Genomic DNA, 22,223 nt, shown 5'->3' with positions numbered 1-22,223 from the left:
TTACGAAGCTGTGTTAGGAGACAAAGTGAACGGAGGTAAGGTACCAGCCAATCGGCTCCTAACTGCCATGTCACAGGCTGTTTGAGAAATGACAGTTAGGAGCTGATTGGCTGGTACCTTATCTCCGTTCACTTTATCTCCTAACACAGCTTAGTAAATAGACCCCTTAAGTTGGATACACACTACACGATCCATTGCACGATATATCGTTCCGAACCAGACAGGAATGATATATCGTGCGGATCGCATAATGTGTATGCCGATCACGCGTGCCTGCGTGATGTTCATCGTATTGCATTGCATCGTCCCGTCTGCTGTGCAGCACAGCAAATTAAACCATGCGATGAACGACAGACAACCTGTTGCTAAATACAGCATGGAACTACACATCACGCCGCGTGTACAGATGGTGCAATGTATCATGTCACCGCATCGCGCCATCTCTGGATACACACATCTTGTGGTGTGTACCCAGCTTTACCTTTTGCTTGTTTTAGTATAAAGTTAATTATTATCCCGTTTTAAGAAACTTTTGGCAAGAAGCCCCCACAGCTGCAGTATTCTGTGTTAATACAATAAATTTAAATCAATTATTAATGTTGAAATTTTATATAACAAAAATGGAAGTTTTTCAACACTTACATTTATGACTAGCCACATACAGGCACCTTGCTGGACATAACCATTGCCTACGGGAAAGGTTCCTGATTGGATGCAGTACTTTCTTTCGTCCAGAAGATGGCAGACAAAGCAAGCTGCTTGGGGAAACCGTCTATACGGAGAACTGTCCAATCGCACTGAGTTGGATTGAAACCATGGAAGAAGACAGCCCCGCTCCTAGTGACGTCACCAACCCCGCCCACGTTATCCCACACATTGGTGCTAGACTAGCCTTGGCAACCCTCAGTGTACGCGGTGCGGGCTGAGAAGATGCACAGTGGCCGCTGGGGCTCCCTGTACCCTGCACTGAATGAGCGCCCGGGTACCCTCCCGGCTGCACCAGACCAGTGATGGGCTGTTTTTGCGCCGTCCCGGAGGAATTCTATTGTGAAGTTTTGTTGTTGGATGAGAGCAAGTTGTCACTAAGCAGCCAGCATCAGGGGGTGAAGGTAAGTGTGCCCTGCTGCTGCTGATGATACCAGGGGCACTGCCCATCCCGTGTAATAGTTATGCCCCATGTGGGAGGCAGCTGCTACATACTGACAAGTTATGGCAGACAGACAATGGCAGTGCCCGCCCAGGTTACTCTCGCCAAAGTTGCTGCTGCTATGTGATGGGTACATTGTGGGTGCTGTTACCCGGCACTGGGGTTACACTATATAGCGTGTAGTAGTAACACAGTGGGAGAGCTGCACTCATGCTACAATAGGGCAGAGCAGGACTGGGTGCAGTCCTTGTTCTATATACTGAGACTTGCTGCTTTGTGCAGTCTGTGCCATGGGCTCTGTGCTGGAAGTGGGTATTTATTATACTGTTCATGTTATTCCTTAACTGTATTTCATAGTGTCATAAAATCAAATAGTGTTTGAACTGAAATGATGTAACAAGCTGTTCTGTCAGTAAATGTATGGCTGTTCTGTTAGTGATGTATAGGGTTGTATAACTACAGTAGTGCATTGGACTTTACTTGTGTAGCTGACATGCTTCCATTGTTACAGAGAATTGTAATGTTATTGTTGTTAATTTTTGTTGTTGAACTGGGATTGACAGATCATTAAGAGCTTCTGCATCAGCTTTTCAGTGTTACTTTACCAATCTTTATGGGCACATTATGGGTGAAAAATAATTTGGCTCTTTCCTGCACATCCCATTCATTTTATATGATATGATATGTGTGTCTAATATAATAATAATAATAATAATAATAATTGCTTTTAAAATGTAGCATAGCCTACTGTCAGTGGAGGTAGACATTTTGTAGGCTGAACCAATTTTCATGAGTGTTTAGCCTATCAATGATTTGGGAACCATCTCTGGTCCCCAGTGAATGGACAGGCTGAGTTTTGGTTCAGACCAGCAGATTGCTACTTCTATTGTATGTGACAGCAGGTCAGGTCCACACAGACCTTGTTTCAGACTTGCAGAAGGAGAAGGGAGCTTGTAGGTGCGATTCTTCACCTCAATACTGTCTACATGCCGTGGGCAGTGGCTCACTGTTTTTATGGTTTCAATTAGAACAGTTACCTGGACACAGTAATATGCCACTAAAATTGTGGGTGTCTGCAGCAAACAGATGTCCTATAGATAGTACTTTACTGTATGTAACTGAATTTTTCTGTATTGTCTTGACCCTTGCAACCTATAGTGATATACCAACAGATCAAAAGCTATGGGGTAGGTGCAATTAGCCGCGAACCTGCTTGCCATGCGAGTTAAGTGAGCAATTATGCAACACTTTTGGTAGCCAGAGTATGTAGATTTCTGTTTGCAGCTCCATAGGATTGCACATAAAGGAGCTCATTCAGACCCGCTCGCAAGATGCGATCGGTCGCTGGCAAAAAGGGGCTGGATATTTAAATTAAGCACTCACACTGCGTCGCGTAAGGACGTCCTCTATGTCTTAGCGAACTACGGCAATGAGCGCTAGCTAGTGTATAAGGACGCCACCTTGTCGCTCGCAACACACGTCATCTCCGGGAATTGTAAGATTAATCGGTAACATCAAGAGCCATCGGAGCTGCTCGCAGCACTTGAGGTTGCCTTTACCCGTCGCAAGCACTGCGATCAGTGCGGCCTGAAATACATGCAGGTGGACGTGTACAATGACGCTACTATGCTAATTATGCACGCCCTTTAAACGCCGATTTGGCGGCCTGACATGCCTGCGTCCGCAACACCACTCCCCCGTTCACAAGCACCTTCCCCTGTTACCTCCCACAGATTGCGCTATCTGTCACTCAAAGTAGCGACCTGATAGTGGCTTACGAGCAACCAAAATCAGATCGCACGCGCACTGCGAATTATACGCATGCGCAGATGGGTGAAAATCGCTCACAACGAGCGAGCGCAACTTAGCGAGCGGGTCTGAATCAGGTCCAAAGATCCACAGTTTCTGGATGTAATGGTGGCAAATCGATGCGTCAACCCCTAAGCGAGGTAAAGATGCCACTAGAAAGTTTTGTATAATATAAGTAGGTGAAAGGAATTCTGCACTACCATTGGTATTAGCATACTGTCAGTGTTATCACTGCAATTACATCTGGACTTCTTAGCCACTAGGGTTACATATGTAGAGGGTGGTACCATATAGTGCTTAGGTGTCTGCTTCTGTTACACTGTACTAAAGTCCGTTACAGCCACTGCCTAGAGCCCTCCCTAGCTAAAGGTTATAATATTCTGCTGACATTGGGAGCACATCACAGAGGAAAGGTTGGGAAAGCCGGCTCTTACACTTTTGTGGCCTTTGGCAAGGTTACGCTGCCATAGGTGTGAGATTTTGTTTCCATGTCAAACCCAGACAATAGAACCGGCCTACCTCGTCTCTTTGTATTTATCGTAGTAGGGAGTTGTTTGACAAGTATGTGTCAGCGGGTGGAAATCACCCTGAGGGGAAGCGGCATAGCTTACTCTATATTCCTGGGCATGTTTTGCTCTATGTTGAGGGATTAGAATGTTTTACAAGTGTGTGAATATGTAGATATGATGGTTTAATTGAGAAGAGTTTTGCTAAATAAATACAGGGAACAGAAATGGCCGAGGGGTTCTGGGTTGGATGTTGATGAGGCATCTAGACATTTCCACAGTGCGTTTCCTAATGATTTTTGTTCCTATTAGGGCCTGAGTCTGACCTGCATGCAATTCCGAATGTGACTGCGATTTTTAGCAAACTGCATATGTGCTGCTGCCTACGTATGCAATTAGGGGGCTTCCAGCATTTTTGGGTCAGATGCCTCTCAGTCACTTCTCCACAACGGCTGAATGGGTACTACGGGGTGGCAAATGGTGTGTTCACACAAGGAAGAGTGTCCCATGTTGAGACCTATCCTGAGTTGAGCATATGCGAGTGCATGGCATTTTCAGTGGCATATTCTGCAACAAGCACTGGGTAAGCACTGGGTAGTAAGCGCCGTTTCTAGTGATGATGTTAGCACTTGCAGCAGGAAGGCGCTCTAAGCAGATTCACAGACAGCATGATGCGTGCCTGGAGCATCCAAAGGATGTTATAGACACCCTGCTAGCCAGAAGCAAGGGGCGTGGGGCAGCGATGGTGTCGCCCACAGAGCCCCGCTTTGCTCGCACTCGCTTAGTACTGGCCCTGCAAATGACATTTGTTCTCTGCAATGGGTAATAGCTACTTGGCTCCTTAGTGTAGACTACATGTAGAAAAAGTACATTTAAAAATATATGAAGTACTAGAAGATTGTTATTTCACAGGCTTCATTACCTGTACACCTGTGTTTTGGTGATTGTTAGCAATGCACCACTGCCTATGTTACAGTACATCCACTGCTGCCTATATTACAGTACATCAACCAAGGTCCCTTGTCTAGGGATGGCCAATCAGTTGGATCAATTTAACGCAGGGGTTACATTAAGATTATAAATTTGCAGTTAAAATCAGACACAATGTCTCTGGAATCGATCCAAAAATGGTGCAGTATATCTGATATTGATGTCCATCCCTACTCTTGTCCACATGAGCATGACTAGAAAGGGAAGCATTGCATTAATTGTCCAACAGCCTGATTGCAGCATGAGATCTATTTTATGATAAAGATCACTGAACCGTGAGCCTAGAATTAAGCATGTAATATGTACACATAGGGCCTGAGTCGCGCGCACTGATGATGCCGCGTGCAATTGGTCAATGCTTTAAGTCTGTGCATGCTCCCCATCCGCCCAGCGCATGCGTCCCGATTGTTAGTGCTCAGAGATGCAGAACGGAATCGGACCATTGGAATTCTGTGGGTGTTCCTGGGAGGTAACTGGTTGGCTAAGCAGATGCGGGCGTGTGGCAGTGAGCTGGTCACACAGGAGCCCATGGTCTGGTGGAGAAACTGCACATGCCATAGGGCTGGTGCAAGTTTTGATGGTGCCTCCAATGCTGCATCTACAGAGGCACCGAGACAGAACTGCACCGTGGCAAGAGGCTGCAAGTGGGCATCTCTGTAAGAATGAAATTGGCTGCAGCATTAGCATAATACGCAGGTGTGGCTGCAGCAAAAGAAGGAACGCATGTGTGACTGAGAATCAGCACCATAGTTTAGACTAAGGAACATACTTAATAACAAGTGATATAGCGTTCCCGTTAGGCTGTTTTAGCAGCCTGAATTCAAAAGGGCAGAATGCACCCTGCCCCTTTGGCTGCTCACCGCTAAAACAACATGCCGGGTGCCGTCCCCACCTGCGGGCCAAGGTGTCCCATGGGTGGGAAAAATAGCGGTTCTGTGATCACTGCCAGTGAATAGATGCTGTGCACGGCATCTATTCACAGAGAGGGGAAAAGTTAGGGGCAGCCTGGCATGTCCAGAATTGCCTGGCACACCCCTAAGAGTGATGAAAAGGCAGCGCGTCTTAAAGACGTCATAATAGTCACGCGCACAGCATCTATTCATCGTGAGGGGAGAGCTTGGAGGAAGCCCAGCACCTCCGTAAATGCTGGGCATGCCCCAAAGTGTGACAAATTGAAGGCGTGTCATAAGGACATGCCCCTCCCAGGCTAACCATGCCCCCTTTTCAGGAGCGCGCACGCCTTCGGCACGTGCACAGACTTCCTGCCAGCACCCCCAGTGCCCTGCCCGCACTCTAGCATGAGCACTAGTACAATTATCTGGGTGATCCGCCGATATTAGGTTGAGTGACCAGATAATTATGAGTAGTTTAGTAATGCCCAGCATTACTAAACTACTCAGGGCATTTAAGACATCTGCAGAGGCTGTGTGGTACTGAGGAGGCGTGGCCAAATTAAGGAGATGTGGCCACGCCCCCTACGGAAAAGCATGTAAAATACCATGCACGTTGCCATGAAGCTGCACTACATGCTCTTTGCCTGGGCTCCTCCAACAGGGCCAGGCCAGGTAATTAGTACCCGCTCCCCCCCCTCTCGCCACTCCTGAAACCACTGTTATGAGTTGAGTATGAATATTCATTGCTGTCTTGAAAAATTTACTTATTTATATAACATAATATATTTTATATTTGTATTTTAAATCCTTTCTTGCCCCCTCCCCTAATATTGGTTTATAAAATGATGCCTGCGCCTCACTCTCAGGTCCTGAAGCATTTTGTCTTTTGAACGGTATTACCGGTATCTAATGTAACATGGACACATTGCATCATGACGCGTTCCATGGCAAAACATCAGGGTAAGAGGAGCAATGCAATTTCATCTGCTCCTGGGGCCCCAATTCTGCTTATGCACATGCTCAGAGGAATAGAGCAGGAACCTTAGATGAGCTGGCATAGCTGGGTCCCTTTCAGCTTCCGGCCCCATAGTCACTGCACACGCCAGCAGCGCTAGGTCAGCCACTGCATTTATGCCAGAACTGCTGTCTTTACTTACTTCTCATGCCGCTGCTGTCACTTGCTGGAATTCCTAATCATATGAGCCAGATAATAATTCTGGAATACTCCTTTTCCACAAAAAACCCGGGTCCGACCTGTGTTTTCGAACACGGTTCCAACCTTGTCAGAGTCGGGTCAGACCCCATTTACACTGCACCTAGGACCCAGGTTATTCCCCGGTTGGCCCGTTCACACTGAAGAACCAGGTCATACTTAAACTTGTAAGGTCATAAAAAGTGAGTGGTGACTTTTCCACAGCTGCCGATCTGCTCATTTTAGGCATAACCCAGGTCACGCCGTTTACACTGCACCATTGCCTACAGAGTATCATGCTGCAATAGAAGCCTCAATGCAATGTTTTGCAAGCAAGGTATAATAACAATAATAATACTTTATTATATTACAGGTTGAGTCTCCCATACCCAAATATTCCGAAATACGGAATAATTTTGGCATGACTGAGGTTATTAAACCTTTGATTTTTGATGGTTCAATGTACACAAACTTTGTCTAAGGCACAAATTATTATAAATATTGTATAAAATTACCTTCAGGCTGTGTGTATAGGGTGTATATGAAACATAATATATTTCATGTATGTACACAAACTTTGCTTGAGTCACAAAATTATTGAAAATATTGTATAAAATTACCTGCAGGCTGTGTGTATAAGGTGTATATAACACATAAATGCATTCTGTGTGTATATTGGGGTCCCATTCCCAAGATATTTCATTATGATATGCAAATATTCCAAAATACGGAATATTCCGATATCCAAAATACCCCTGGTCCCAAGCATTTTGGATATGGGAGACTCAACCTGTATAATAAATATTTTTTTGGGTGGTAGGTCATCTATATAGTGCACCCATCAGCCGCACAAAGCCTTGTCAAATTCAGATAATAACATTAATGAGGCTACATTCTTGTGTACATTTGTGCAGCCTCCAACGAGACTGCCCCCTATTTCTGTAGGTAGCAGATACACTTTATAAACGGTTTGGTACAGCTTTAGATTAGACCAAAGATGACAAACTCCTTTCAATGTAAGCATCCGTTACCCACTCAAAGTGCTATAGTTTCCTTCTACCTTAGGCACATTCCCTATTACACATCCATTTGGTCTTGTCCTTGTTTATTCAGCTAGAACTAGTCAGGGATGCTCACACTGACCCATTGTCACTTAAGAAGGACTTTCTGCTAATGTGAGTTTTATGTTTCCCCCTTAGACTGAACCAGAGTGTGATACTAGAGGTAATCATTTCTTAAATTGTGACAACTCCTCTTAGACAGAACCTGCCTTTCTAAACATATAAGAAATGTTTACAAAATGCCCAAATTTTTACTGAAGTGGTGTAAAATTATTATTGTCCTAATTTAATGGAATTAAGCAAATTGTCACGATACCACGTAAGTACTCATTTTTATTTAAATGCAAAGTGAGTAGACTTGCTGCTGCTATAATGTATTCTGCTTCCTAGGTCTTATTATTAGACAGCCACTGACTCTGGCCTTGCAAGGAACAAAGGGCTCCACAATGCTGCCATAAATTAACTAGTCTTTGGATTTACCGTCAAATCTCTAAACTAGATTAGTAATTTCTCCAGGGTTTTACAGATGAGACCAGTATCTCCGGTCCCACCTGGGACTTCTCAGCAAGAGAAACAAGAATATCTTTTTTTTTTTGTGTATACCACCAGCAAAACTTATCAAAATATTATTTATTTATTTATTAACAGTTTCTTATATAATGCAGCATATTATTTTGCGCTTTACAATTGGAAACATTAATAGAACAAAACTGGGTAACTAATAACAGACAGATATAGAGGTAGGAAGGCCCTGCTCACAAGCTTACAATCTATATTTAAATATACAGGCCGACATGATAAATTAAGTTCACTGCTAAGTGTGGTGGCAGTGTTATTTTGTATATATTATTTATTTTTATAAAGAAGTGGACTGTATCATGACATTGGGAGATTGTTAAAATTAAGGCCCTCATTCAGAGCCGCTCGTTAGCGGCAGTACGCTCGTTCCGAGCGATGTTTGCACATCTGCGCATGCGTACGGTTTTTAGTACGCATGCGCGAACCAGTCAGTGCGGCCGAAAATCGTTGGTACGCAATATAGCGAGGGCCTGCTATTTTGAGTGACAGAATGAGGCGTATGTGGGTGGTAACAGGGGAAGGAGCTTGAAAATGGGGAGTGGAGATCCGAACGCAGGCGTGCTTAAAGGTCAAAACGGGCGTTTTATGGGTGTGTATATTTAAAACAGCAGCGTCATTGACCACGTCACTGGGTTATTTTATAGTCAGAACTGCTCGCAAATTTGTGGTAGCAAACACCAACCACAAGAATAGCGAGCAGTTCATACGCTGGTCGATGTACTCGATTAATCTAATAAATAGCGGACATGACGTATGGTGCGAGCGGCCAGGGGGCGTTTTTAACAAATAAACGAGCGTATGTTTTGCTCGCTCGTTCAGACTTAGAGGTGTGAACAGACTGCAATGTGCGTACGGATCATTTGAATAGCCACCCCTTGTTTTTAAACGAACGACCACAAATAGCGAACGGCTCTGAATCAGGCCCTAAGTTTTTATTTTCGACAGTATATAATCTATACCGCAATTGTTTTGTTATATATTGTTAATTTATATACTATATTGATTGTTGCAACAATATCAGCTTGAAGAAATAAATGCAGTGTAGTTGCTGCTCAAAATGTGTATTTCTCTTTAAGACCTACCATAATTGTGTTTATTCTGTGTTTAGTTATAGACTCGTTTGGGTAGATTTTCTAATATTTCTAAAATGGAAAAATGGAGGTATAAGTTTCTAGAATGTATTAGATTACTGATAGCTACAAATGTGTCCTCATACATCGAGCATCTTTCCACCATACGGCACGAGGCACTTGGGTTGCAGCTTAGTTGAATGTTAGTAACATACATGTTGCTCACAGTGTTCCAGAGACGCTAGGTCACTACTTTTGTTGCCCAGAAATTGGTTTAAACTGTGTATAAAGTTGCAGATTAAGTGTAACGAAACGTGGCAGGAGGAGTGGTGCGGACACTTGTATCGAACTTAGGGGTCAATCCTAGTAGGTGCGAATTGCGAGTAGCAAGTTTGTTTCTTGAAACTCGAACACTTCGCAGCGAAGAGCGCTCCTGGGAATTCTCCAATATAATTAAAAATGCCTATTCGCACTACTCGCAGCGCAGGGGCGCGAATTGACTGCCAAATGAGATCTACGAGAAATGCATGAAAATGTGGGGAGACCATCCTGGAACCCCCAAAATGGATAATTTTGTTAGCAGGACCGTATAGAAGGCTGTTTGTGGGCATTATGAAGGTACTGTAGGTTTTTAATCGGTGTCAAATGGCTGATTTGTGGGCTTCTTTTAATGCAAGAAAATGATTAAAAAAAAACATACTTTTTTTTCGTTTAATCTCAAACGAATTAAACGAAAAATGCAAAAAAAACCCAATTATTTTTCAACTTAAAAATTAATGTCATTAAATTTGGGGTGACCAGACTAACGAAAAACTTGATTCAGGGGTAATTTGAGGACTTTTTTTTCTACCCCCTTAGTAGTCCATGTAATTATTGGACTAATTAAGCTAATTGGAAACTTCCAAATGCCTAATTAGTGATTTAGGGATGGGGGGTGTCCAAGGGGTTCAGCACAATGTCCCGACATTTTAACCTTAAAATAATGATTTTCCTTTCCATCTCTGTGAAAAGTTGCGAATTCAGTCTGACTGATTCAGTGCGAGTTGCTAATTAGATTGCAAAATGAATTCGCTATGCGAATTCGAAGTGGAAATAGCATCTAATAGGATTGACCCCTTAGTCGCACACAGAAGCACAAGTAATGCCAGCCTCAGTATTCAGTGCACCCTTGCAATGTGATTTTGTCTGCCATGACCGGCTGTATGGAAATCCCTACTGAGGGGTGCAAGCTGAGGTTCAGGGCTTGAGGAAGACTGAGACGTGGGGCCTCTACACAAGGTCTCCTCATCCATGAGTACCAGTCATTGACAAGACCTGACCAAAGGCTGAGTTTGGAAAATGACAGTTAGCTGATTGGCTGGTACCTAACCAGCCGGGAGGTGTTCTCCAGTGATCCCTCCAAGCGGGATATGGGTTTAGTTGCACCCAGCTGTCAGGTCGTGGTCCTTTGGTCAGGTAACTGGTACTCACGGGAATAGAGAGCCTTGCTACCGTGGCCCTAGAGGATACTTCTTACAAGGATTAGGCTATACCCTTGTATAGCTCCAATATATACACCGGAGAATCTAGGAAGCTCAATGGAACTGAGGACTGGACGCTGTGGTGACAGCGGTACTGAGGCTGGACGCTGTGGTGACAGCGGTACTGAGACTGGATGCTGTAATGACAGCAGAACTGAGGCTGGACACTGTAGTAACAATGCTTTGGTAATTCCTGTAATACAGGAGAGATATTCTGAACACACTGCTTTGGTAATTGCTGCAAGCACTGGAGAGATATTCGGAACACACTGGAGCACAAGAGTCAGCACTGGTAATCACAGGAGTAACACAAGGACAGACCTGGAACGAAGTAGCATCAGCAGACACTGGAAAACGTCAACATTGCTCTGGCAACTTCCTGTGGTCCGCAGTATGGCTTTATCCCCTGCAGTAGCAGATCATTGGTGGACATCGTCAGCTGACCACCGTCATGCTACCATTGGGTATGGAGTTGTCAGGTGATGCAACCGCAGAAACCAGGCACGGAGCAGTCCAAGGCTGTTCACATGGCACTAAGTATAATACTCAGCGCGTTACCCTCCGCCGCTGCTGACGACTGACTCCACGGGAGATCAGGGGAAGTCGCCGCAAAGGTGAGCAACGGCCGATCCTAGGCCGCAATCTGACATTGTCATTTTAGTGATGTGAATAAGACACATATATAAAGAAAAGCAATTGTCACGGCTTAAGCTGGGTACACACTGACAGATATATTGGCCGATCAATTGATCGGCCAATATATTTGCTGCCCGTCAGCCAGTGTGTACACACGATATGTCTGTGAACTGCGTCATTCACCGACATATCAACATATTGCAGACATATCTGTCTGCAATAGTGGCTTAAGCCGGTTTTAGTGGCTTAAGCCGGTTTTAGTTATAGTGGCTTAAGCCGGTTTTCACTGTTTATATTGTATATGGCAGGATTTGAACTTTCTCAGGAAAGTGCACATTTTTAGTATGAGGGCTAAAATTTTGTGGGATATACATCTCTGAATTTGCCTTTTAGTTAACAAACCCTGAAAGTTGCCCCCACACATTCATGCAATAACAGCACACACAGGACCTCATTCAGAGGCGCTCGCAAAATGCGAGCGCTCGCTCTGAATGAGGGCGGCCGCATCACTAAAAAGAGCTGACCTCCTGGCCGCAGCTTTAGCGAGCGGCCAGGTTGATGGTCACGATAGTCAAGATCATCGCGACCATCGGGGCTTGCGACGAGACCCTTGTGGTAGAGTCTCGTCTGCTGCAAGCTCTCCCACTGACATCGCTGGTGATGTCAGTGGGGCCGCCCACAAACGGCAGGCGTTCGTTTGGGAACGCCTCCGTTTGTGAAGCCACCCCCCCGCCACACCTACAAATTGGGGCGAGCTGTCGATCACCATCAACAGCCGCCCCTTTTGTAGTGAACCCCGGAGCGAGAGAACTTCTCTCTCGCTCCGGGACTTGCGCACGCGCAGTGCGGCCACTGCACGTGCGCAGAGCCCAACATCGACCCGCTTGCGAGTGGGTCTGAATGAGACATGTACAACTCATCTTATCTGAATATTATACCTAATGTTTGTGTATAGTTTCATTGGATTTATTGCATGACTCTGGTTGATATACCATGTCCGTGAATACAGAATGGGACGATTCTATATTATTGGAGAAATGGCTTACATGAAAGGCCTTTCCAGGCTAAGTTCAATCAAGCAATTAACAGACATTGGGCCTAATTCAGAGATGGATGGATTTGCAGAGCCGCATACAATAGCTGTGCAAATCCGTCCATCTCAGATGCAATTGCAAAAGGAGGTGTCAGACTGTATTTGCGATCCCAGCACTGCGACCGACGTCGCAGGCTGGAATCACCACCGCGACTGGTTGCTTCTTTGGTCAAGCTTCGGCAGCTGAAGCATCCCGCAGCCTGACCGGGTGCTGGTCAAGTAAGAGACCAGGTATCTGCGTCCGCTGACGCAGACCCTTGCCTCGTCCCTCACGGAAAATGGGGTTGTCACTCCCCCGTTTCCGTCCCCACTCCACCCCCCAAACGCTGGGGCATGTCAGTCATGCTGCGGCTTGTGAGGTCTGCGATTGAGATGGGATATTTTTTAAACTAATATTTTCTTTTTTATAGCACTAAATTAAGTTACTTTAACTAAATGTAATAAGAATATATATTTTTTGATGAGTTATCCTTTTTGTCTTCCTTATTGCATCACTACTGTGTTCTTATAAATCTCTTTGGTCTCATCTTGGTTAAGCAGAGTTTGATGTTTATAGGCAGGAGCCAGTGTGAAGTGTGGATGAACTCTAGAGTGTTTATTTTCTCCTTGCAAGGTCCTGTATAGCTGAGTGCTATTGACGTTCTGTACCCGCTATACGTGTATTGAGTCTGGTTTGTTGGCTGATAAATACATTAGCTGAGGCTTAGCGTTGCAGAGTAAATTCTGTTTTTCTGATTTCTTCTGACATTTACTTCCCAAATGACTCCGACAACCTGATGTACAAAACTTCACTTCAAAGGTGTAGTCTTCAGCTGGATGCAGCAAGTAAGTCAGAGTAGAGCTGGGCTCACTTGGAATAAAGGAACAATGCATCTATTTAAACTTTTAAGACATTCTGGTTTCAGTGGAGACAACCTCAGTAAAGCTTCAGATACAAACAATGCAGATTAAAGCATTTTAGATGTTATCTGCTATTTACCAAATTATTGGAGACATTGATGCTTTAATAATTTCAAATGCTTAGCATATCAAGGGACTGAAAAGTTTGTGGAGCAAATAATAAAACTTGTGCAACATCTATGACGTGCTGTTCTAGAATATACTGGTGTTGCAATGGAGCATTCAGAAGTACCACAATCAGATAAATAGAATGAACATTAAAATGATACAAACTTCTCTGTTTCCTGTCCATACTTCTTGGTTTATGGCTGTCATGGTACACACATAGAGATCAGTTGATCTCTACAGCGCTGTCATCATAAATTGTGGGGCCCGGTACTGTCAAAATAGGCAGGGCCTCCCTCCCGGGATGGATGGAGCAGAGGCAGGGGGTGGGACTTCAATTGGAGCGTAAACCAGTTTAAAAACTGCTATAAAATTCACACACATAAACCAAAATACATATATATATATATATATATATATATGTGTGTGTGTGTATATATATATATATATATATATATATATATACTCCAACCAATGGCGGCACTCCGGATAACAAACAATACGGACACTTAGCTGGTTTCAGCGACGTTTCAGCGCCTTTAATCAGCGCTTTTATCAAGCACATACAGTATATGCTTGATAAAAGCGCTGATTAAAGGCGCTGAAACGTCGCTGAAACCAGCTAAGTGTCCGTATTGTTTGTTATCCGGAGTGCCGCCATTGGTTGGAGTATGTGTCAGTGTATCCCCGTTTGGAGGTCACAGTGAGGAGGGCACCCGGTCCAGTTATACAATATACCTTTGAGTGCCGGATCTTGGAGAGTTATATATATATATATATATATATATATATGTATGTGTGTGTGTGTGTATATATATATACAACATTGATTCTAATATATATTTATTTATTACCAGTTATTTATATAGAGCACACATATTCCGCAGCGCTTTACAGAGAATAGTTGTTCATTCATATCAGTCCCTGTCCCAGTGGAGCTTACAATCTGTATTCCCTACCACATCTGCACACACATACACACTAGGGTTAATGTTTGTGTTGGGAGCCAATTAACCTACCAGTATATTTTTAGAGTGTGGGAGGAAACCAGAGTACCCGGAGGAAACCCACGCAAGCACAGGGAGAAAGTACAAGCTCCGCACAGATAGGGCCATGGTGGGAATCGAACCCACGACCTCAGTGCTGTGAGGCAGTAATGCTAACCATTACACCGTCTGTGCTGCCTATATATAATTATATATATATATATATATATATATATAACTCCGACATAAAAATACACTGTAAAAGCCAGATCCACATACAAAGCCAAAAGGAAGGGTAAGTGTAGGACAAAGGGCAGGGAAAGGCTGGCTGGGCAAGGGAGAGGGCGGGGGGGGCGGACAGGGTAGGCTGGTTGGACTGGGGGGGGGGGGGACTGGGCAGGGAAGGCTGACTGGACTGGGGGGGGGCAGGGAAGGCTGGCTGAACTATGGGGGGGCAGGGAAGGCTGGCTGAACTATGGGGGGAGGTACAGGGCAGAGAAGGCTGTAACGGGGTGGCAGGGCAGTGAAGGATGACTGGACAAGGGGGGAGGCTCGGCATTGAAGCTGGCTGGAACGGGGGTGGACAGGGAAGGCTGGCTGAACTATGGGGGGAGGTACAGGGCAGAGGAGGCTGTAACAGGGGGGGTTAGTGTAGAGAAGGTTGGCTGGCTGGAACAGGGGGGTGGACAGGCTGGCTGAACTAGGGGGATAGCACATGTTAAGGTCAGGGAATAGCTGGTTAGTGGTGTGTTCAGCTGGCCAGTTAGAATCCACGTTAGAATCCAATCAAGGCACCTTGAAAAAGCAGCCAATCCGGCAGGGAAACGTGTTGGTGTGACACCCATCTAGGCAGCAGGGCGTTTTCACTGCTTCTCTGAAGTCCATTGGAATCTCTACATAGCAGTATCTTACCCACCACAGGATTACAAATTTCGTGTGATACCAAGCACGCCATTAGATGTGATCACCGGCAACCTCTACCCACAAAGATCACCTTCTTCAGTCTGGATTCTGTGCATCCCTTAACATCTGGCTGTGTGCATTGGGACCAGCACACAACGAATCATTCATAGGTGTTTTCTCACTGTGGAATCCGGTACATCTTGGAATGACTTAACTGTGGTATGGTAACTATATAACACTGTTCCGTTTGGATGATTGGATTGACTGTATCCTGCATATACTCTATGATCCGTTTATAGCAGAGTATTCCCATGACTGGGAAAAGCACTAATCTTTGAACTGAATTTACTCTCTACACTTAATCTGGTGCATCCCAGCTTGTGCCTAATTAGGGTGTTTCTATTTTACAAGCTCCTGTGAGACATGCATGTCGATTTATTACTGATTTTTGTGCCTATGCTCAATCAATCATTTATGGTTTAATGTACCATTTAACAGAATTGTTGTATTATTCTTTATTTTTATCTATTATTAAGTGTGTTTTTTATCCTACACTTAGCGCTGCACTTTTTCCATTTATATAGATTCTACTTAACATTTAACTAGCACCTTCTAGAAGAAAATAGCTAGAATCTGATTGGTTGCTACGGGCAACATCTCCACTTCCAAAAACTCTAACTTTAGTAAATATAGTTTTAGTGGATGTTAAAGGGTGCACTGCTGATTCAGGCCCATTATTGTTATTTGCAAAACTACAAATATTCTTATCGGTAAAAAAAAAACAAGTTGTAGAACTTGGCCCATATCGTCTCTGTATTCTCCTATACCTACCAGCCGAATCATTAAGTGACAGGTACCGCTTAATGTCACCGAAATAGCAACATAATGACGGCAATATGCTTTTATTACTTCCAATATATTACCCACATTGTTTGCTGTCACTTCAGAGGCTGTTCAGGTCAGAAAACTGTGGTCAGCTGTCAGGAACATTAGAGCAGCCCATCTCAATAATACATTTTCATTCTGTCATTACCAAACCTAATTTCTATCTTTCAGTAATAATGAATGGACTGGCCATGGTTGAAGCTTTTTCAACTAACATTTTATTTCAATGTTTCATTTTGTGCGGGAATTGCTTTGTATATTGCTGGGAAACATGAAATGTTTTTCTTCTAAATAATGAGGTATATTGCATTTTATACAGTGTCCTAGATTGCGTTTTGTCAGTAACAACCCATTTAGATGTTCTGCCAATTGGAGCTGAGAGCAATTTGGCCTCACACTTGAAGGATAATGGATTATACTATTAACCTGGCTGTAAGTGCTATCACTGTTTCTGGGTTTGCTGATGACCTGACACACGTGATCAGACTCTTCAGATAATCCAACTTTTAATAGTGCTGCATGGTACTTGATATGAGATTACATTTTGATGTACTATGACAGAATGCTTGGTTGTTTGGCCATCGAGGCTAAAATTCACCATATTGACTGCATGTGGGATCGGCTTAATGCACTGTAAAATACAAATCTTCTCACTATAATGTTTATTTAAACCACTGAAATATTCTCACCATAATGATTTTTAAAACTACAGATTCGTCCTTGTAAAACTATTGCGGCAGTCGCACTAAACATTCCTTCTTGACTCCCCTGCACTGATTCATTTGATTAGCGACACTTGTATATCTTTGTGCGACTGAGTCTGAATCTGTATACAAAGTGCTACGATGAAGCAGATGTGGCTTTTTTCCATGCCAAGTTCCGTTGTGTTTTGTATAAAGGTTCAGTTGCACAAATCAGTTCATAGCAAATAAATCTCTGCAGTCTCCTGAAGCGGTTTGTCGCCCGTTGGCGATAAAGCCAGTAGGTGCAAGCCGAGTCACACGAGACCTGGCGGCTCACCGGCACAAGACATCTCACGCAGCATGGCGTGTTGAGTCTAGATGTATGAGGACGCATCTGTGCGAACAATGTAGAGTGCACTGATTTATGTTATGCCTTAATGGAAATGTATTTAACCTTCATATTTGTTCCCTTCATTTTTCTGCCCCCAAATTCAGCTGCATCAGTTTGATTCATTATCAGTCCAATTCCCTTCCGGCTCCCTTATTAGACAGGTATATGTACCACAGCTCATTGTCTATTCATGATGGCCTATTTCTTCCCAGTCCTTAAGCTGGGTACACAATACTCGATGTGTGTCCCCAGCGATGTCAATGCTGCATTTAGCAGCATGGTATCGTTCGTCACATCGTCCCATCTGCTGTGCTGCATATCTAATGGGACAACGCAATGGACGAGCCGTGGGCTCACGTTATCGGCGTACACTTTATGCGATGTACACTGTATATTGTTCTCATCCATGCCGGAATGATATATCGTGCAATGGATCGCATAGTGTGTACCCAGCTTTAGTGTAACTTTACATGGCCCTGGCATATACTACATAATGACCATAAAACTCAAGTTATGATCACAGAGTATTAAAATAATGAAACTGGTTAAGCTCTGACCAGAGTAACAGTGTTTCAAATTGCACCTTGTACATGTAGCATTAATAGAAGTCTGTTATCGTGAATATTCCATTTAGACAGGTGTGTTTGGGAATCTAAAGGCCCCCATACACGGTGTGATATAGCAGCCGATCCGACGGATTGATACAATATCGCTGCTATGTCATACCGAGTGTGGGCATGATATCGGCCAGTGTGCGCTCCCGTGGTATCGTACATCGCACCTCCAGATCTTACATGCTGCACATAAGATCTGGTGATGCGATATACGATCCCATGCAGTGCTATGTGGAGGTGCCGGTATATCGGGCAGCGGATCACTCCATGTGTGGGGACCACCCGTTACGCCGGCAGCTCAAGGTGCATATTGCAACGTGTATGGGCCCCTTAAGATGGATCTCCCAATACATTACTCAGTTCTCTGTATAATTTGCTCGTGTAATATTTAGAAAACGCTAAATGTTCCAGCTCTGTGAGCTAGCAAGGGATCATTCTCATACTGTAGGACATGGCCCAGGTTATCAGATGTAACTCTTTGTATATATTATTCTTATACTGTATAACAGGGCACAGGTTATGTATTATTTATATTATACATTCTCAGGAGTATTTAAAAACATTAAAGACTAAAGTGACTTATTTGCCCACTGTTCTGTCCCCTCACTTTTCTTGCTTGTCTCTTCAAGTTAGAGTGGGATGCTGCACCCCACTGTGTAACGCTACTAATCCTGTATATTATTGTGTAATGTTCTTTATTTGTAACTTAATTTAGTGGTTTTGTGCTCTTTGTATGGCACTGTGGACCGCTTGTGGTGCCTTATGCTGGGCATACACTGGCAGATATAACGCCTGTCAGACCGACAGACCTTTTATCTGGCAGCAGGTCTCCCAGCTCAGATATCATGGGCCATACACTGTGAGATATGTCACACTGCATGGGCCACAATATCTGCGCTCCTTCCCTGGGGAGGAGACATTTTCTCATTACTACCCTGTGAAAGAACAGTGGAAATGTATGTTGGTCGGCCAGGCAGTGCATACACTGTCCGATGGCGCCAACTTTCATCTTACAAAACAGGCTTGCTAGACGATTCAGCATGCCCAACCCATCGATCTTTTCGGATCGGTCGGCTGCATACACAGTACAATAATCTAGAGGATCCGCTGATATTGGGTGGATCGGTCAGATCATTGTATAGTGTATGCCCAGCATTACAAATAATATATAATAATAATGGTTAGTATACTTAGTGTTACTAAGTACTGGAATAACTGCTTGAAATAGGAAATCTGACCTAAATTGCTTGTTCAAAACTGAGAAACAGACAGTTGCTGCCATTTGACATATTTGTTGTAAATATCTGCCCTTGTTCAGCAACATCTGTAACCATGAAAAGAAACTGTTGACTGCACTGAATATTTTCATTGTTATTGATACTGCTAGTAAAGGTAACATTCTCAGCATACCTGTCAAATGGCAGCAACCCTGTGTTTCTTAATCATCAACTGTCATTTTCAGACAGCAACCCTATTTTAGGTATCCAAATTGTTTCAGTAATTTGTTGTACCGTGCCCATGTACTTTTACTGGAGTTACCTTATAATAGGAAGACATGATGGCGACATATTGTACAGAGTTACCAGTTTACTGCGTGACCGCTAATAAATTAGAAACAGAAATTAAGAAGAAATTCACTTTCAAATGTTATCTCATAAATAAAATGTTTTGTAGTAGTTATTTTTAAACGCAACATATGGTTTTAAGTCAATTTCTTTTAAGGTTTCTGCTGCATTTTCATCTTTTTGTATGTCCCCTTTTTCCAATTAAATAATTAGGAGCTGATTTAAACTGATAATTTAAGAATATATATTTTTTGAAATGGATCATTAGACTATTGTCGAGGAACTGATTCTACTAAAGTGGAGATTAATCTATTTCCTCAAATGCGTTTATATATCCTAACTAGATGTTTCCCAGTGGATGGTTAGCTAGTTTACTATCATTTTTCTCTTTTAATAAATCATTTTCTGTACTAGGTGTATTCTGCCATGCTGAGAAATCACACCATAGTTTCTAGATAACGTGATTATTTCATAATCTGTGTTCATGTGAAAGGTAATGTATTATGTAATTATGAAAATTTGTAGAAGATCATATTACAGCCCCTATTTATGCTCTCAGTGAAGTCCATCAAAACACATTTTAATCATCTTACCTTTGTGTTACTTACTGGAGATAGTCTGGGAAGAAATTGATTAGACACTAATGAGTTTCCATTAGAGACCTAGCGTTGTAAAATGCCAGCGAGGACGGCATGAGATCACTGACTGCTGAGAATGATGGCTGGCAGGTATTTTACACATAATTCTCACTCTACTTTAGTATTGTGTTTTTGTACCAGGGGCATAAATATAATTAATCTGCACCCACCCTTCCAATCACTTGATTGCCAAAGTTTATTAAACACTGTTACCAATTAGAAACAGGTGCCTTAACTATATACATATTCCATTTATCAATAGCTACTGAATTACTTCTGAAATTGATATACAGACAGACCTGATGGGTTAGGGGGGAATTGCAGTACTTTCCCCTGTCTCCATTTCTTCATTTACTAATAAGGTTGCTATGTGCTCTGTTCTTGCATCTATCCATGCGACTTTCCATAGAAATAATACACATCTACTTAAAATAATGTAGAAACTCCTGTGTAAAAAGGGTATATGTTTGTATTAGCAAATTATATGGAAAATACATGTTAGAAAGTCACAAGTGAATCAGAGACTGTCCCCTTCATTATTTCAGACTTTTAAGTTTCTCTCTTATTTATTATTATTTATTATTATTATTATTATTATTATTATTATTATTATTATTACCAGTTATTTATATAGCACACACATATTCCGCAGTGCTTTACAGAGAATAATTGACCATTCACATCAGTCCCTGCCCCAGTGGAGCTTACAACATACTTGCCTCTGGGAGGAAGCAGCCAGGTCGGTGTAGCAGGGGGGCGGGGCCTTATAGAGGGGCGTGACCGGACACATTACCAGCGTTTAGGGGCGGAGCCACGCAATCGCATCATTTAGTTTCCGTTCCCTGCTACACAATGCTGATTTTTCCGGCATTGCTATGCGGGGGGCGGGGTCAGTGCGAATCGCGTCATCAGCCCCTCCGCAGCGTGCATTTAGCGATACATTGCGGGGGGACTGGATAAGTTGGGAGGTCTGTCTACTTTTCTGGGGGGCTGGGAGCGGCACCCAATTTTCGGGAGGCTCCCGGCCAAATCGGGAGAGTAGGCATGTATGGCTTACAATCTATATTCCCTATCACGTGCGCACACACATACACACTAGGGTTAATTTGTGTTGGGAGCCAATTAACCTACCAGTATATTTTTGGAGTGTGGGAGGAAACCGGAGCAGCTGAGCAGAGTACGATGATGGGAATGATGGTGGACCTCGATGGAGGGTTAAGTATTGATGAATACCAGTGGGATATTCATTTTTGTCACTGCGATACTAAACACAATATGGCGTTGGTGTTTAAGTTTGTTGTTGAATGGGGCCCTATTTGTCATACTGTAGGTGAGGTTTGGACGGTGTAGCAAAACATTTTGGAGTTCAAGGCCTAGATTTATCAATGAGTGATATTCTTGTTATCACTCATTACTAAACTTAAATGGTGCTCTAACCAATCAACTCCTAACTGTCATGTGTTTGATAAATCTGGGCCATAATTCTATTGCACACAGTCTGGTGTGCAGTCACAGTTCTTTCATATTATGGGCCATATTCAATCAGAGGCGAAAATATATCGCAGATGACGTCATTTTCGACAGTTTCAGTTACCTCCATTTTCAGTTTCAAAGACTTTTCGTAGGTGCGGGTGAAAAAAAAGTGCAGAATTGGGGTTTTGGGGTGCAGACTTAAAAAATGTACCCTGCACCCCTTGCAATGTCCCCTAAAAGTTATATGTGTCAAAAATGTTTTTAAAAATTAGCATAGTACATCCCAAAAAAAGTGGTTTCATTTTGGGGGCGGAAAAAAAAAATTGGGGGACAAACTTATAAACTAGCTAACTTGACTCAGGACAGGTCCCCAAGTATGCGGCAGGTGTTTTCTAGAATGCGGGTAGTAGCGGCAGCTGGATTTTTGAAGAATTTTTAAAAATCATTTTAGGGACTTAAAAATATGCTTGCACCCATTTTCATATACCCCAAATTTGATGGGACTAGTTATTTTTTTTAAATAAATAAAGCTAAATGCTCTTCCTCACCACTTCTTCAAAGATGCATTAATGCACCTGCCGCGG

At 43.2% G+C, this 22,223-nt stretch overlaps 1 protein-coding gene across 1 annotated transcript in view; it reads left to right on the top strand.

Moving 5' to 3' along the window:
• Positions 1-902: 902 nt before the first annotated feature.
• The window catches only part of EPB41L4A (erythrocyte membrane protein band 4.1 like 4A), a 258,913-nt gene continuing 237,592 nt past the window's right edge, over positions 903-22,223 (top strand). Inside the window, exon 1 of the mRNA XM_088477685.1 lies at positions 903-1,109. Within this exon, the coding sequence (XP_088333811.1) occupies positions 1,011-1,109 (99 nt within the window). The 5' untranslated portion in view covers positions 903-1,010. The remainder of the gene's footprint in view (positions 1,110-22,223) is intronic.

Source organism: Taudactylus pleione, unplaced genomic scaffold (assembly GCF_031769625.1).
Source record: "Taudactylus pleione unplaced genomic scaffold, aTauple2 ptg000202l, whole genome shotgun sequence".
NCBI classification, from domain to species: domain Eukaryota; kingdom Metazoa; phylum Chordata; class Amphibia; order Anura; family Myobatrachidae; genus Taudactylus; species Taudactylus pleione.
The sequence above is the reverse complement of the archived record's forward strand: the minus strand, read 5'-3'. Positions and strand labels throughout refer to the sequence as shown.